At 39.8% G+C, this 18,683-nt stretch overlaps 1 protein-coding gene across 11 annotated transcripts in view; it reads right to left on the bottom strand.

Moving 5' to 3' along the window:
• The window catches only part of LOC113526407 (R3H domain-containing protein 2), a 57,661-nt gene that overhangs the window by 754 nt on the left and 38,224 nt on the right, over positions 1-18,683 (bottom strand). For 8 of the 11 annotated variants that reach the window (XM_053229165.1, XM_053229169.1, XM_034312220.2 and 5 more), the window contains 12 exons: positions 17,867-18,099; positions 16,009-16,226; positions 15,588-15,689; positions 13,105-13,383; positions 12,263-12,392; positions 7,652-7,812; positions 7,403-7,560; positions 7,168-7,268; positions 5,387-5,532; positions 4,111-4,255; positions 561-661; positions 328-412 (listed from right to left, as the gene is read on the bottom strand). In XM_053229165.1, the coding sequence (XP_053085140.1) occupies positions 328-412; positions 561-661; positions 4,111-4,255; positions 5,387-5,532; positions 7,168-7,268; positions 7,403-7,560; positions 7,652-7,812; positions 12,263-12,392; positions 13,105-13,383; positions 15,588-15,689; positions 16,009-16,226; positions 17,867-18,099 (1,859 nt within the window). Of the gene's footprint in view, positions 1-307; positions 413-560; positions 662-4,110; positions 4,256-5,386; positions 5,533-7,167; positions 7,269-7,402; positions 7,561-7,651; positions 7,813-12,262; positions 12,393-13,104; positions 13,384-15,587; positions 15,690-16,008; positions 16,227-17,866; positions 18,100-18,683 lie in introns of all 11 variants that reach the window. The other 3 variants (XM_053229182.1, XM_053229185.1, XM_053229180.1) reach the window with 3 other exon arrangements.

Here is an 18,683-nt window from a genome sequence, read left to right as displayed (position 1 = left end):
GAAATGGGTTGACACTTTGAAGGTATGCATCGAGTAGCAAAACAGCCTGCCAGTGATAATCCAGGGAAGACATTTTTTTTTTTTTACTTTTTTAATTTAACTGCTGCATTGCCATCTGTGTGGAAGTGGAACAAAGGTGGAACACAGCATCATGTCACTCAGCAACATAAAATCAATCATTCTGGTTCTAAATTATAGACAAAATTCTAAAAGACAAAATACATTATTATTGTTATGATATGTTATCTGATATTTTGGCCATATTCCCCAGTCTGTACGTTTAGCACTGAAGTAGATTGACATTTACACTGTGTGTGTGGGCCATACCCACGTCAGTAGTGCCTAGATCTGTAGAGGCAGATTTCAGTGTCTGTTTCTTTCCTCGGGCTCCATGCTTTATCACTCCTGAGCTCTGTGGGCAGACACACACCAATTCAGTGATTTCACATGGCTCTCACAGAGGAAGGACCAGTGATGAGAAGGAGAGTATGAGAGAGGGCAGATAAGTTGCTAGAGCATGTAGGTAGGGAAAAAAACTAAGCGTGTAGGTGCGTGCTCACCTGGTGGGAGCTGTAGGAAGATTGGGTATGGTTGTGCATGATGGTTGGAGGACACAAGCTGTACTGCAGAGGCTGTCCCAGTAACGAATAGCGCCCATCTCCTGTATCATACACAAAGCAAAGTGTTTAGGGCTTCTGGAATAGGACCAAAGACAACATATTCAGGTCACACTATCAGTAGAGCAGTAGGGAAACCAGATCCAATGTGTATGTGTTTGTGTTTGTATGTGTACAGTAGAACTTAATCAGGTCACAGTGATCTGCTGGCTAGCAGGGTGACAGTGACACATACAACTGACATCATTCTGTGCATGCCTCTGTGTGGCCGTCTGGGAAAAGCCATCTGATATCGCTTTGGCTGATACAACAATGATAAGAAACCATAAATATATTTCATTAAAACTACATGGAAATGTTATTTTATTCTTGCCTTGACTATCTTTCTTCAAAGATGATGTTAGTTAAGGAGTCAGTTTAAAAAAGATGATGGTACTGTAAAAAAGTTAGTCTTCCTAAAGATGTCTAAATCCTTGCTGGCTAAGTATGATTTCCTCACACTGTGAATCTCACACTTTCATCAAGTTATTGGATAGCTACATGCCATAGAGAAATGGGCATAAACCTAATCAATTCAATTTGTGACCAGAACTGTCGAAATTTTACCCTGTGGAGTTTTCTCAGGCCACTGCACTTACACAAGCTACTCATGATGGTCCCGCTTTATATAAAGTGTCTAATACTATGTAATTAACTAAGGGTTTTAGTACAGTTAATAGTTATGTATGGAAGTAACCTCTTACAGACTTAAGTACTTACTTTTAGGTAGCTACCAAGCCATAATGCTCTAGTAATTACAAATGAGTAACAAAAACATTGTTACAACAATACTGCATGTTGTGTAATTAAACAGGTATGCAGCAAAACATTATAAGCAAGCTATGCAACATGTGTACTGTTACTGTAAAGTATAAGGTGATTACAGTGTGTATTATATGCAATTAGCAATTTATTATTTGTGTGCATACTTGAGAACTGCGTAACACACATAATGGATAGAACACTCAATATTAAGTTATAATGTCATAATTGACAGTGAGTTCTACCTAAGGTACTACAGTGAGAATTACCTGTGTGCGTGTGTGTGTCTTTGTGTGTCTGTGACTGCGCATGCCTGTCTTTATGTACTAAGGGTGTAATGACACACACATTAATGTTCATTTTCTTCCCAAAAGGCATCTGAAAGACAATATGAGCTGTCAATCGAATACAGTTAGATTCGATACTATGAAAATATTTCTGATCAGAAATACAATAATGGGTCTGGTTTCTGCTGTTCCATTCCCAAAAGAGAACCACAAATGTAAGGGGCCAAAAAAAAAAAATCCCAGAACTATTTCAAATATGCAAATAGAGTTGGGAAACAAATAGTTTTCAAACGGCGACTGCTAGAAAAACCCAAATGATCACACAGGTCTCCTGTTGGAGAAACATGACAGTTTTCCAGGCGACTACCACAGTTATGAGTAAAAAGCGATCTATTGAACATTAACAGTTTGCAGACATTGCTCAATGTGAGAATCACATGCCAGCGCTAATAGCTCAAACATCATCAGTACTTTGCAACTGTCAGTTACTAGCGGAAGGAGAAAACAAACATGAGTCACAACACGGCATTTAAGCAGACACTCTGAACAGGATATTTATAGTTTCCAAATAAAGACTTTTTTTTTTTAGTTTGTAGAGAAGCCTGCATTACGCTGTTTGCTCCGAATTGTGATTAGGCCTGTCACAATAACTATTTTGTTGGACAATATATTGTCCCAGAAATAACTGCGATAAATGATATTATTGTCATTTTAAGACCATTTTATGCCACTGATATAATGATAATATAATAGCATAGTAATGCAAGTACACCCTTTCAAAGAGCAATGAACTTTTAACTCTTAAAAATATTCAGACATTGGAATTGGAATGTCAAAAACAGCAGATTTTTAAATCAACAGTCCACAAGAGGGCGCAACAAATAAATACAAACCAAACAGCGTAGCGTTATTGTTTATTGCAAAGAACAAACCTGGCTGTTAACAAAATGCATTTATTTATATGAAAATTATAAAATCAAAAGATTTAACCTTGGCTCTCAGGTCAGTTCCAGTGTTCATTTTCACACTGTTTTTAGCCATTGTTTGTGTCTTCTAACGAAAAATATCCTTTAGATTTAGTCAATATTTTCTCATGTCACATTTATTAATTTTAGTCAATTTTATTCATTTTATATATTAACTTAAACATGTACCTGATCTCTTGAAATTTTAATATTTTTACAATACAACAATAACACACTACTGTGGGATCCCTGGAGGATTAGTGGTTAGGCCTCAGTGCTCTCACCGCTGCGGCCTGGGCTCGATTCCTGGCCAGGGAACCGGCCCCAGCCACAGGGGTTGCACACGACTGTGCACTTCCAGTGCTGGTCCCAAGCCCGGATAAAACTGGTGAGGGTTGCGTCAGTAAGGGCATCCGGCGTAAAAACTGTGCCAAATCAAATATGCGGACCAATGATCCGCTGTGGTATTCCTAACGGGAGCAGCCGAAAGAACAACGAGTACACTATTGTAACACAATATTGTGAACTCTTTATGGTTTAATTATTCTTTGTCTGTGTTTTAGTGCGTTGTTAAAGAAAGAGAGTATTACATTAGTTCAAGTTCACTTGTGCATTCGTGTCATTTTTTGCAGAAGCAAGTTGTAATATTAAGTTTATGTTGTGTATATGTCTGATTAATCTCTTATGTGTATAGGATGTGTTTGGGTGAGTTAATTAACCCACTAGTGAAGCGATACAGTTGACCAGTGTTCATTCACTGTTCAGCTTCAGCTCATGCAGCTTAAGTGGGTCAATCCCTGACATCATTGACTATGACTGGATTATTTGAAACACTAAAACTATTCTTTCTAGATTTTTCTTCTTCAGAAAACAGTGCATTGTTAATATCTTGAGTGTCACTTTTTCAACAGTATGTTTTAATTAAAATCGGTGCTAGTGCTTGCTACACATCTTAAATCTGAATCCACACAGTTTTTGCATTTGAATGCGCATTTTTATCTTACATTTGACTAATATTCGAAGTTTGGATTTTAATTTGACAGCCCTAGAGCAGACGAGAGGTCAGAAGCAGCACGAATGGCTAAAATGTTGGTGACATTCATTCTTATGTAAACAAACATGCATGCAAACACAATGGACAATATCATATTGACAATATCAATATCAAAACTGGTCAAGGTCATGTCCATATATCGTATGATAAGTCGATAACGTAATCATGACATGCCTAACTGTGATATCTTCTTTGCTTATATTTATTTAATTATTCATCTTCTAAGAGAATTACTTGTATTAAATAACCTTGTATCATATACTGTTCGGCAACATGACCAAACCAATTAATGCAAAATGATAGCGTTTCATTTTACCTCTGTATTGAAAATCACACTGTGGAGCAAAAATGACAATACATATTGTGTAGTGAAATTAGTGTGTTACCTTGTGTGGGTCCACCAGGCCGTGGAAACTGGGAAATGAGAGGCAGTGGGCCGAGCCCAGGACACACATTGTTTCCGCTGCTTGATGGAGTGGGAGTGGGTGACTGAGTAGGAGATGCCAGCGGACTACTCAACTGAGTGCTGACCTACAGAGAGAGAGAGAGAGAGAGAAAGAGAGAAAAAGAGAGAGATTAGAAGTAGTAGCCTCACAAATACAGGTCCCACTAATTAATGTGTGTATTAGGACAGTCAAATTCCCTTAAAAGTTGATTTTGAATTAAAGACTGCTATAGAAAGTGATCATTTTCATCTCCCATGGTTCATGCCATACAAACATGAAGAAAATCGCAAAGAGGCAGTAACAGTGGATTTGCTCTCAAATTTATGTGTCTGTTTACTTCTGGTTAGATCAAAGATATCTTCCCTTCTGTACTGATCTCCTACCATCATTTTTCCATTACTCTTCCATTGTGTACACACTAATCATAATATTTTGTGTTCTTTTTGATGTGTGAAAACCATTTTTCATCATTTCGGTTGCGAAATTGCAGTCTTGAATCAGATAAATGAAGTGTGATGATTATTCAGTGTAGCACTGAGCATTGTGTCTATTTCTACTCTTTATCATTTCTCCATTATTTTAAATTAGTTTTGTATATACTTTATACATTATTTTTAATTAGTTTTAGTGTTTAAATACTGTTTGTAGTGTTTAGCATTATATATACTGTGTCAACAATTTTTTGTCACTTTTATTCTCTTAGGAATCAGATATTTTAGAGCTTTAAACTTAGACTAGCTGGCTGCAGATAAACTGAAATAAAAGCAAGTGAGCTTTAACTCTGGTGCAGCCCCCAGCACATTTAGGCCAAATGTTCTGTTGATTAGATAAGGTATAATATAATGGTGCTTCTTGTAAATTTTAACTATTAACACATTGTATAGTGTCACAGTACACATAAAGATATGTTTAATTAGAAAATTTGTGGATAATTTTAAAAACATTGTGATATTAAAGTATGCAATAAATAACATTAAAGTTAATAACAAATAACCCCTTTCCGTACATTCCATACGCCAAGTGACACAGAATATTCATCCAAAAATTTAGGAAAACATAGATTCTACTGAAAGTAGAACAAGGGATCTTAAACATCCAAATGTGGATTTTTTTTTTGCCTTTAAATCTGTAAGTATTATGAAAATTCCTATGGTTTCTGAAGACTGAAATTAATTATGACAGCTTACGTGTGTGTTTGTGTGTGCATGTATAATACCTGCGGCTCAGGTTTGCTGGGTCTCTGCTCCACACTGTAATACTTGCAGGGATTCCACTGCACCATGGGAGGATTCTGGGTAGGCTGTGGTCCATTCGGAACACTCAACTGCATCACCATAACACTTGGACCAGGAGGTGGCACTCCTAAACACACACACATACATCATTAATACACTACTTCAGAGAAATCCTGTTCGGTACTGTCTCACATGGTGCTGAAAACAAATCACATTCATGAGAAACTGTGTAAGTAATACATCAGCAATGAAACATCAGTAATGAAACACACATGGGTGGGTCAATGCACTCTTGTCTGCTTAATTGTGCAAAACCCTTTGAATTTGATTACACAAAATGATGGTAACAATGTATAAATAAAAAAAAAAAAAACTGTCACGGTGTATCATTTAGGTAGTGGTATAAGCAGAACTGACACTAACTACTGTCTCATGGAAGTATGGGTAAGCACATCCCTGATCTCAGATGCCTGACTAAACTAGATGAAAGGGGGTGAAAGGTAAGAATATCTATTTGTGGCAAAGATCATGGCACTGACCACCATTTCTTCTTTGACCTTATAAGGTCAGCAGGTGCTGTACCAGGTTCAATAAGTTTACAACACAGCACAAGATTGCAGTAAATATTTATGTTGAGCCAGTCACTGGCTTCAAAGCTGGAATACTGTTTCAGATATTTAGATGTAAGTTTCAAGTCAGCAGTAATTATTTAATTTGAAAAATGTATAAAAATGTATTCAATTCAGTTCAATACAGGGTGCTATATTCTTATGAATTCATCAATTTAGGTAACTCCTGTGTACTTTTAAGCATGTGTAAATCCTGGAGAATGGCTGAGTAGCTAATGGGCACTGATAGTTGTTGGGATTTTCATCACTGACATTTTCAGCTACACAATCTTTACTTATTATTTGCAAGAAACAGTAACTACGAGGTGCTTTAACATGATGCAGACAACAAATGGAAAAACTGTGTTACATATAACTTGACACTTGCCATTAGAGTTGAAGGCTGACTGTGTGTTTACGTATGTTTAAGAGGCTCAGTATGATGAAGTAAATGTTTTGCAGTAGGATAGTCTATCCTTCATGCTCTGTCTGACATGTCCAACAAAGCTGACACTGTGTCCAGCAACCAACGATGAGCAGATTGAACAGATTTAGGTTCTAGCCTGTAAATAGTGGAACTTTGGCTGATGTACCTGATCTGATTTGTATAACCATCAGTTTCACAGTTAGTGATTAAAAAAATCTTCTTCAGGTTTTGTTTTCAGCTCACACTCAGTTATAGTAAAATGGAGTAAGTAGGGCAGGGTCATGTACATTTTGTTAATTTGCTGTTTAAAAAAACAGCCACAAATTGTAAACAGTTCTTCTCACTGTGTACACAAATCTTGTAAGAACACTCTTTATCCAATGAGGAAGAATTGATTTGGTTACTGGAATTTGTTTATCAAGGTCTTGGGTATGCAAATGCCAAAATATTTTAGGGTTTTAAAAACTTCTCTTTAAATCACCAGTGCATAGCTACTTATAAAACAGAAAAACATCTAGAGTTGGCTTTATTAATAAAAGCAGATGAAACCAAATATTATATCCAGAGAATTTTGTGTAATAACCAAAAAATAACCAATATATAAATTACTTATATTAGCCATGTATTCTGGGAGTGTACATTGAACACAATTGCTTTGATCCTGATACTACTACTGAGAAATGCAACATTAACTAACCAAGTAAATTGTGCCAAATTATGCAGATACCTGAATACTGCTGCTGTATCTGCTGAGGACTGCAGGGGGAAGGGGACTGAGTCATCTGGTACTGATCTGAACTGGGAGGCTGCAGGTAGCCCACAGACGGACTGAAATACATACGCACATACAGATCCACACATATACATACAAAAACTCAGAGTACATAGTATAACAAACTACATATGCTTTTTAGAAGAAGTGTATAGCCGTGTGTAAATGTTATGTATTGTGGTATCATTACCTTGTGCTGTTCTGTTGTGTTGGTGTCAGGACGCTGTAGTAGACTGGCATGGGCGGGGCGGCTGGCATTGCACCCTGTACAGACTGGCTAACGGGTACCATGACAGGTTGCTGGTACTGCTGCTGCACCACAGGCTGGGTTTCATTAGCTACGGGCACCTGGGGTAAGCACAGGGGCATTTGGTGAACAAAAGTTTCTTTATACCTGTTAAAACCATTTCCAAATGCACATGCCACACACTTACAGTACCTGATAGGACGGCATAGGTGTGTACTGTACCACCATGCCTTGTATCTGTCCACTCATGCCTGGACGTTGAGAATTCATGATACTGGCACTCTGCGGCTGCTGAACTCCCATCATTCCCTGGTATGCTGGCTGCTGACTGGGCATGATGGGCTGGAGAGGAGCTGATTGGACAAAGACAATGACCAAATTCAGATTGAATAACAAAAGCTCCTGAAGATAAGTAAACATAAGCTGAACATAGTAAACAATTACATTTTATATAGGTCTAACAAACAATAAAAGGAGGCAGGTAATTAGATTTTTAAACTAGAAATCTGGTGTATTTGCATCTATACTCTCCTTACATGCTTATTTGTAGATTTATCTTTTCCCTTCCCTCAGTCTTTTATTTGGTCACTTTTAATATGTATGTAATTGATGTAATTGGTTAACAAATTACAAATCACTGGCTGCAGACAGACAGCACTATTTATAAAAAGCACAATTCAGCTCTGCTGTCTGCTTTCCTCAAAATGTTATACAGCCAAGTTCAAATTAATTTCTGCAATTTTATTGCTGCACATAACATTGTAAAGCATTTGTTTGGTGTGTTTATTACAAGACCATGATTAAAGAAAGACTTTCATTCATCCAAACCTCATTCATCCAAATGCGTAACATGAACAATAGTTATAATAACCACATATTTAATTGTGGTTCTATGAAATCCTCCTAACATCAGGGGTGGTTGGAATCAACTGAATAATGTATGTGAATCATGTCAGGAGATTCTAGAAAGGAGCACAGAGATGACTGCAGAACTCAGAATACTAGGAAGGGCTATGTTAACTTTGCAGAACCTAGAAACATGAGATGCCCAGGTAGCAGCAGTGCAAACTCCCTGGTGCAAACTCCCTGGTGCGGCACACCTCTAAATAATACGCATGCTGAGGAGATGTTCCATGAAGACTGGCATTTCACAGGAGCAACTGGACATCAGCCTGTCTATATGTCATTGTGTTGGTGATGACATCTACCACCCAGTTGGTCAGCATCTCCTTAGACGAGAAAGCCCCCTGTTCCTTAGTCCATGGGAGTTGGCCGGAGGATGGGATATCTGCTGTCCAATAACTTGGGGCACATATAGGGCACAGCAACGAACATTCTGCAGGCTCCACTTCATGGAACGTTGCATGGGCAATTGACTGATTCACCAAACTGGGTGATGGGATCTTAGATTGAAATCCAGCATCAACTGACCACAAATGGGTGTAAGCCAAGGTTATCGCCAGGGGATATAGGTTCTCTCCCTCTTTTTGCTGAAGAGACTGCTTGCAAAGGGCAGTTTTCAGAGACACCTGTTTCGGCACGCCATCCTACCATGTAAGAAGGGGTCTTAAAGGACTCCACCACAATGGGAGATCCCACATGGGGCTCCCAAGGAACTGTAGTGGATGGAAATGCTTCACCTCTTTCAAAAAGGCTGTAGTAAGCCTATTAGCATTCAGAGACATGCCATCCATGGTGCTGTGGTTAATATGTGAATCTGGCATTGTACTGGATCCAGCCAATGAAGTGCATAGCATTCGAGGAACAGTTTTTACTGAAGGGCTATGTTGCAGCCCTCCACTGGAGATGCAGCCCATGGGGCCAGGCCCACAGACCCGGCAAATGCCCACAGACCTGGCACCCTCAGCCAGGTCCCCTTTGTCTGGCTGAGGGTGCCAGGTCTGTGGGCAAATCTCTGTCCATTTGGGACAACATTTCTGCTCAAGAAAGTCACCAAAGTGTTGTGACCCCTAGCAATGGTAGTATTGGAAACCAAGCTTTTGCTGGCAAGCTCAGGGACATAAGGTCTCTCTTGCTGAAAAAAGGACAACTTTCCATCTGTAGCTGTTGAAATCCAGCTGTAGGCTGAGAATACAATTGTGAAAAGACCATTGCTCCAGCAAGCCTTGGGGAATTACTGATAAGGCTGCAATCATCAATCCTAGCATCCTCAAAATAAGACGGTGTTGCACATGACAGCCTAGCTGAATCTGTTTGGCAAGCATTATATCTGCCACACGTTGGGGTGATAGGGTTGCTACCATTCCCCCTGGTTCTAGCCTCAGGCTATTGAATTGTGAATCACTGTGAGGCAGAATGGTGTGGAGGGTGCACACGTCCCAAATGGCTAGTTCCTTGGTGGGAGCACATAAGTGCCAGTAATCCAAGAAATGCAATATCCTGATACCACTGATCATCAGGGGAAAGAAGCCCCCTGTATACATCTCATACTGAAATATACATGCATACATCAGATGCTGAAAGGCAGGATTTTGACTAGGAATGCCTGTCCTTGGAAGGCAAACTTTAAAAAGCATTTTTGTTCTGGGACAGTGGGGTCATATATATAAGCCTTGCACAAATTCACTGATGTGATCTAGTCCTGTGATTGCTGTACTTGACCTATCTCAGAGATTCTCAACATACTAAAGAGAAGGGCCTTTAAGAACTTCTGAGAGCTAGAATTAGATGAAAAACACTCTTTCTGAACAAAAAAAAAAACACTGTAGGACCCCTTGTTTTGAACTCTTTCAGGGATCTATCATGCCTTTGATAGAACAAACTTTTTGGTTCAGAGATATAGCTTTGTTTGGGTCTGGTATTGACAAGGTCCTGAGCTTGGAGAAGATTAGAGGCCATGCAGAAGAATTATATCCCTACAAAATATTTAATCAGGGCTAAAGCTGCACAAGGTATTGACAAGGTATACCTTTAATATTACAATACGTTAAATGGTTCTATTCTATACTGTTCAATACTTTTGATGCTGCATTTAAATGAGACAACACTAATCTGGCACTGTATTTGGCATGTAGACAAAATCAAACTGTAAGAATTTGGGTGATGGGTGAGGTACGCACAGATACAGCAGATGATAAAGAAAATGACCTCAACTTGGGGGAAAAAAGCAGGACTTGGGCATATTATTTCCTTACCTTGCTGATGAAGAAGGGCAGCTAACAGACAAAACATAATTTGGTGAGAAATCTGGCTGAAAGCATTGTGAGCTAGACATAGATTCAGCACATTAAAAGGCAAAACATTTTATTTTAGAGTTTAATTCAGGCACATGATTAACTGCTTTTTCTGTGTAGCAACTAATGAAGCTTGAGACAATAGATTTCTTTACAACTGACATAAATTAATAGTCTAATTTTTCCACATAGCCTAATTTTGAACCAACACGATTATGAATTATGATTATGATTATTATAAATATTGGTGTTAAAAACAGACACAGAAGCTATACAGGCAAAACACTAACTGTATGAATTGATGCTGTTTTCTTCTGCTGTTTAATTGTACGTGCAAACTCTATGCAGGGCGAGTATCTCCCTCTGCTCACTACACCTTCCCTCATCACTGAAGAGGCGCTATTTTTAAGCTTAATACTCTGCTGTTTGGGGCTCCCAAGTGGCGCAAAAGAAAAGCATTAGCCATATCATCTGGAGATTACAAGTTCAAATCCCAGTAACACCACAGCCATCCATGGCTGGGAGTATAAGAGAGCAAAATTGGCTGTGCACTCTAGGTGGGACAGGTGGCGTGCTCTCTCTCTTTTATCAATCACAGTGACACTAGCCAATTATGGGCATCTGTGAGCTGTAAGGGGGCGGCTTCACGTGTCTCACCTATGATAGGTGAGACCTAACTGGTGGTTGGAATTTAGCCACGACTGAATTAGGGACAAAATCAGAGGGGGGAAAAAAATCTTTCACAGCTTTAACATTTTTGTGCATGTTTTTCACAAGAACGTCTGACATTAACACTCAGACAACAGCAAATTTAAAAATTGCACTGTGCCATAGTGAATTCTGTCACAAACAGCGCAGAGTGAGAGAGTGCATTCAGTAATCTAGGTTGCATAGCACCATCAAATCTGACTCAAGTAACTGCCTTCTTTAGAGGGGCTGCTGCAGCTAGTTTAGAGCCTGTAAATGGCATTTGTGAGCTAGCAAGGGCTGACCCAGTCCCTTTGTCAGATGCTGCTGAGGCCGAAGTAGAACATAGTGGTTCAACTGCTGTGCCATTTTCAGCCTGGAAAAAACCACAAGGATTTGGCTGTAGGATAGGATCCTCACGCTCCTCTGATAAGGAACAGGAAGGATATCTGGTCACTGGGCTATAAGGAGAGCTCTGTTGACATGAGCCTCTCAGTTGTATAGTATCAGCTTCAGAAATATCAATTTTAGTTGAGGATGGCTATAGAATAATGAAAGGATGGCTGTAGGACAGCAATATTTATTGCAAATACTGCGTCATGTGTCATGGCATATGTGTGCAGTTTATTCACACCACCTCTGGCAGTGTGACTCTTTCTCAGTGGAACTTTTATTTTTTGCCCCCAACATGCTGGTCAGCATGGAGCATGATGCTTGTGCAGATTGGCCTTATTGGTTCACCCTATTCTAATTTTGATTATACCTTCAGCTGAATTATGACATTTTATTGGGCTGCAAGTAAACATATCTGGCCCCTAATGTGAAAACTACACTTCCCTATGTAGAAAATATGGAAAAAACCACAACAGATGCTTAGGATGGACAGAAAAAAAGATAGTGAGGCAAGCAGGGACAGACTGACCAGAGGGCTGTGCTGGCGGGGGCATGGGCTGAGAGCGCTGCGCAGGGTATGACACCTGGTGAGACATGGACCTGTACTGTTGTCCTGAACTTGGATACTGTCCACCAGCAGAATAATACTGCACCTGGATCTGACAGAGAAAGCGGGAGTGAGATTAAGACTTGCTTATGCTCAGTTATAGTGTGTAACAGCTGATATACCCTTCACTGCTACCGCTTTGCACAGACACATACACATATAGCAAGTGTATTTTGAACAGGATATTCCCAAAGAGCCAAAGATATTAGAGAAGCTCTAATACTCAAGTAATGTTTGTTTAAAAAAAAAAAAAAAAGATTTTTATAACTGTATTTCACATGCTTCTGAAGTGACCTCTCTACACCTGGAAGTGTGACCACACACACACAACCAGAGTGCACTGTTTATGTTAATTCTTGAATGAATTGTTGACTGTTTGCACATTCACCTCATTACCTAACATAGCAGCTATACATCTTTCCCTCTTTATCTCTTAGCAAAGCTAGAGACTTTTTGGGTGGTAATTTAATTAACCAAAAAGAAACAAGGTCTTCCTTCCCTGGAACGGCTGAACATTTCTAAACGACATAACGTCACAGTTTTAGTAAATAAATGTAGAATGCATATTTCTATCTCATTTCACTCATTTTATGTGCCACTTCCTTCTTTCCTCCTAATAAGCAGAGGGTACAATCAAGCACCTTGCATTCCAGATTTAAGTTTAAGCAAACCTAGCATTTTACAGTTTGAGAAGTGCTCAAGACAGATTGTAAGTAGCCATTTTAAAATATCTACACTGCCAAAGCTGTATGCTTAAGGCACACCTGCTGAGGTGGAGGAGGGGGCTGCATGTAGCCCTGTGCGGGCGGAGCCGTCTGCAATACGGGCTGAGTGGGTGGTGGAGCTGGTGGAGGGGGGTGTGGATGGGCTGTGGGCGGCTGGTAGCTGGATGGAGGTGGGGCAATAATGTAGCCTGGCTGTGGTGGAGGATGCTGGGATAACACGGCAGGTGGAGGTGGATAGAGTCCTGGTGGCTCTGGAGCCTCACTGGAGCCCTGACGGCTCAAAGACATCTGTCCAAAACCTGGAGTCAACTCATCGGCCTGAGAGAGAGGGAGGGAGAGGGAGAGAGAGACAGACATACAGAGAGAGAAAGAGAAGGGGGGGGGCACATACACTAAGTAGGTTCTATGTAGGCAAAAAGCAGTTCGGAAATAAATGTTTCACCACCCACATTTTAAGAATGTTTTAAATGTACATCAAAAGCCTGGCTGTTTTTGTTTTGATATGAATATGAATTGATAAGTGTGAGGTATCTCATAAAATCTCATAAAACTCACAAAGACTAGAAGAAAAAAAGACAAAAAAAAAAAAAAAAGAAAAAGAAAAAACATATATAGAGATCTGGTAAACTGGAACAATTTTTGCAGTTTTTACTTATCCAACATTTTCAGTTATGAATCCAGTACTCAGAACTGTTTTGGATCTCTCTAGGATGTATTAGAAAAGCTTAATTTGCCCACAGTGTAGTGCATTATACATCAGCCATAACATTAAAACCACCTGCCTACTATTGTGTAGGACCCCCCCCTTGTGCTGCCAAAACAGCTCTGACCCATCGAGGCATGGACTCCACAAGACCTCTGAAGGTGTGCTGTGGTATCTGGCATCAAGACATTAGCAGCAGATCCTTTCAGTCCTGTAAGTTGCGAGGTGGGGCCATGGATCGGGCTTGTTGTTTGTCCAGCACATCCCACAGATGCTCGATCGGATTGAGATCTGGGGAATCTGGAGGCCAAGTCAACACTTTGAACTCTCTGTCATATTCTTCAAAGCTTTCCTGAACAATTTTTGCAGTGTGGCAGGCTGGATTATCCTGCTGAAAGAGGCCACTGCCATTAGGGAATACCATTGCCATGAAGGGGTGTACTTGGTCTGCAACAATGTTTAGGTAGGTGATATATGTCAAAGTAACATCCACATGAAGGCCAGGACCCAAGGTTTCCCAACAGAACATTACCCAGAGCATCACACTGCTCCGCTGGCTTGCCTTCTTCCTATAGTGCATCCTGGTGCCATCTTTTCCCCAGGTAAGAGACACACGCACCTGGCCATCCTTATGATGTAAGAGAAAACATGATTCATCAGATCAGACCACCTTCTTCCATTGCTCCATGGTCTGGTTCTGATGCTCACATGCCCATTGTAGGCGCTTTGTAGACCAGACGGGCTAGCCTTCACTCCCCACGTGCATCAGTGAGCCTTGGGCGCACAGGACCCTGTCGCCGGTTCACTGGTTGTCCTTCCTACCATTTTTAGTACCACTGCATTCTGGGAACATCCCCTAAGACCGGCTGTACTGAAAATGCTCTGACCCAGTCATCTAGCCCAAATCAAAATTTGGCCCTTGTCAAAGTCGCTCAGATCCTTACGCTTGCCCATTTTTCCTGTTTCCAACACATCGACTTCCAGAACTGACGGTTAACTCAGTGGTTTTAATGTTATGTTTTGTTATGGCTGATCTGTGTGTGTGTATATATATATAGTGTGTGTGTATATGTGTATATATATATATATATATATATATATATATACATATATGTGTGTATGTATGTATGTGATATATATATATATATATATATATATATATATATATATATATATATATATATATATATATATGTATATATATATATATATATATACATACATACATATATATGAAAAACCTAGAATAAGGAGTAGCTAATATTAATATATGCTGATTTGTTGCCATCATAAGCAGGGTCATCATTGCTTGCCTGTGATAATGTTGTTTTGGAGACAGTATTAAAAAAGTTGAAAATACACCAAATGAAAACCATGAAGTGTGTTGCAATTTTTTTTGGGCCAGAGAAAGCCTTATAATACTAAGGTCACAATTTGCTAAGTACTGCTGAGAGATTACAAAGACAATGGCCATAGAGTTATAGCATCAGACTATTTTTAACTGCTACTATTGTTACTCTCAGCACTAATCAAATAAATAGACACAAAAAACAAAATGTTGTAATTCGGACCTGCTTGCAGTAATCTTAATCTTCACAGACCAAACTTAACCTAATAATCTAAAAACTATTACCCATTACAAAGAGAGACAGCAAGAGAGTCCGAATAAAAGGGTAAAGTGAAAAAGAGAGATATAAAGAACGTGAAGAGTGCAGGCAAATTGTTTGTTTGAGAAACTATTGTACTGCTAAGAGCTCATGATAGGGTACGAGATGAGAAGATAGCAGGGAAATGTAAAGCAGGAAAGAATAATTAGTACCAAGTTATACTGCTGAGAAGGAGAAACAGGCAGGATGACCTGAGGGCAGGAGGTACTGGAGTATGATACAGGCTGTGGAGCAGGCTGCAGAGATGCCACCGGCTAAATACAGTCAAGGGAAAAAAGTGCAAGAGAGGAATGGAGAGAAAGAGCAAAAGAAAAAACAGGGAAAAGGAAGGAAAAAATGAATGTTAGAGGGACCAGCAAAAGAGGAGTCACAAAAGAAAAAAAAAGGACATTTGAAAAAGCATTAACTTAAGCAACTCTTGATACTATGTTAACAAAAATACATCTCTAAAACTATAAATATAGAATATACTAATAGTGAACTCAAATACAGTGGGTTATGTATACATTATTCATAATAAAAAAAAATAAATAAATAAAAAAAAAAAAAAAAAAAAAAGGCTCACTGACTCACCTGCGGCAGCATGTGATTATGGCTGTGGCTGCCGATGGGGTGCTGTGGGTGAGAGTGCGTGTGAGTGTGAGTAGGGGTGGGCAGCAGAGCCGTTTGTGGAGGTGGTGGTGGAGCCTGGCTCTGAGGAACATTGGAAGGGCAGCTGGATGGGCAGGGCAGGAGAGTGCGGCTTTGCTGAGGTGGCTGGGGGCAAGCCTCTGTGGTTACAAGAGGAAGACCTGCAAAATAAATTATAGTGGGAATCTAAGTTAGCATTTTACTTTTATGAAATCCAACGCAAAGAATGACAAAGTGCGCTTATAATAAAAAGCTCCATATATCGCTTATATAGCGTTTTTTTTAAACACCTTTTAAGCTCCATTTATATAGCACCTTTCAAGTCCTAAAACTAGATAAAGAGAACCCAGTTGATGCAAAAACATTCAAAGTTTTTACATTTACAACCCCTGCCAAAAATTATGGCATCACCACTCCTGTCGACCGCTATTTGAGAAAGTTGGAACCAGCTTGATGGAGAATATTGTTTTTCATTAGTGAAGTCCATGCCTCAAAGAATTCAGGGCATCATAAATGCCAGAGGAGAGCAAGAAAGTACTAATTGTGATTTTTTTGTTGTTGTTGTTGATTCCATAATTTTTTCCTCAACATCGAGTGATTCCATAATTTTATTCCTCTACTGAAGAAAAAAAAAGCCTTAATTAAAATAATTTAAGGTGTTTGAGGTGTGTTTCACAAAGCCAGGATGTTCAGCAGTTAAACAAAAAATTTTTTGTGTCATATTTGTGATTTGTGATTGTGATTTGTGTATTTGCTACGATGGAAGAAAAAGCTGGATGTGGCGATTCCATAATTTCTGCCAGGGGTTGTATTTATTGAGCAAAATTATCCAAATTATTGTATTTATTGAGCAAATATCTTTGTCAGAAAAAGCATGTGAATCTTTGCTTTCAGTAACTGGTGTGACCTCGTTGAGCAGCAAATAACTTCAACCAAACGTTTCCAGTAACTGGTGAAAAATCTTGCACAATGAGTTGGAGGAATTTTGACCCATTCCTCCTTACAAAACTGCTTCAACTCAGTGATGCTGGTGGGTTTCCTTGCATGAACTGCTCTTTTTAGGTCCTTCCAAAAAGGTTAAAGTCTAGACTTTGACTTTAAATTTCCTCTGCTTTAACCATTTCTTTGTAGACTTACTTGTTTGCTTAGGGTCGTCGTTGCTGCATGACCCACTTACACTTACGCTTCAGTTTATGGACAGATACCCGGACATTCTCCTGTAGAATTTGCTGGTACAATCCAGAATTCATAAGTCCATTGATAATGGCAAGCCGTTCTGGACCCGAGGCAGCAAGGCATCCCCTAACCATAATACTGCCAACCCCATGCTTCACGGTTGGGATGAGGTTCTTATGTAGGAATGCTAAGCATAACTCTTTTCATTTAAACCAAAATTCTATCTGTTCACAGAACATTGTTCCAGTAGGCTTCTGGCTTATCCACGTGGTCTTCAGACGGGCAGCAGTGTTCTTTTTGGAGAGTAGTGGCTTCCTCCTTGTTCAGTGTTTGCCTGACGGTGGACTCATGACATTGACTTAACTCAGTGAAAGCGAGGCTGTAGTTCCTTAGATGTTATATTAATGAATACTCAATCGTGGAGGAACAGGATCCGTGCGCACCTCCAATCGCAATTCACCTCTCAGGCACCAGAGGGCTCTAGAGGTTAGATTTACCAAGCAGACAGAACTGTAGCAAAATACTGGTAGTGTATGTGGTAACTATAAAAGGAATGTGTGTGAGTATTTTAGTGTATACCTGGCTGTTTGTGCTTTGTCTGACTTCTGCAAAAGTATGTGTGTACCTGTGCGTGAGCCCCTGGCACTGCCCTGTGAGCCTTTGCTACCCAGACTATCTCCGCGTGTGAGGATTGAGATGCCGCTGAAGCTGCTGGCCTTGGTAACGGGAGGCCGGAGTGTGCGATTTGAGCTGTCCGAGTCCGTGCTGCTCCAAGGCCGTGGCTCCAGACTCTTCATATCGCTGTCAGTGCTGCTCTGACGACTGCTCGATGGCCGGCTCGAACACTCTTTATTCCCCCTGCAGAACGGGCCATCAGAACAGAGAAAGAACAGGTGGGGAAGGGAGAGGAGGAAGCAAAAAGCAGAAAGGGACAGGATGAAAGAAACGAGACAACTTTATTTTTGAAATACTACTAAGGACTTAAAACAGAGCAAGAAGTTCTAGAAAGATGCACTCAAATCAAGCCCATATTTCACTTAAAATAGAAGAAACCAGACATACACATACATATCTTTACATATACAGATCACTACAAAAAAACAAAACAAAACAAGGTGAAGTATCAGCATCTCAGAAGAATACCTGAAAACAATATTTACGATGACAAGGCCCCAGTCACACAAACCACTCAAGATGCACACTTGGTAAATGCCTTGAGTATTGTTACAGCAAGCAACACAAACCAGACAACATGAAACACGTACTCAAACACACACAAACAGGAAACAAATACACACATATAAAGAACTGGGTATTAACACAAACTCATGCCCTTTAAACATTTTAGATAGAAACTGCACAATGAAACAATTTGACACGTTCACACATACCACTGCTAGGATACACACTCATTATCTGTGTGCTACACTGTCTCTCTAGAC

This window comes from Pangasianodon hypophthalmus, chromosome 2, assembly GCF_027358585.1.
Source record: "Pangasianodon hypophthalmus isolate fPanHyp1 chromosome 2, fPanHyp1.pri, whole genome shotgun sequence".
In the NCBI taxonomy this organism is placed as follows: Eukaryota; Metazoa; Chordata; class Actinopteri; order Siluriformes; family Pangasiidae; genus Pangasianodon; species Pangasianodon hypophthalmus.
The sequence above is the reverse complement of the archived record's forward strand: the minus strand, read 5'-3'. Positions and strand labels throughout refer to the sequence as shown.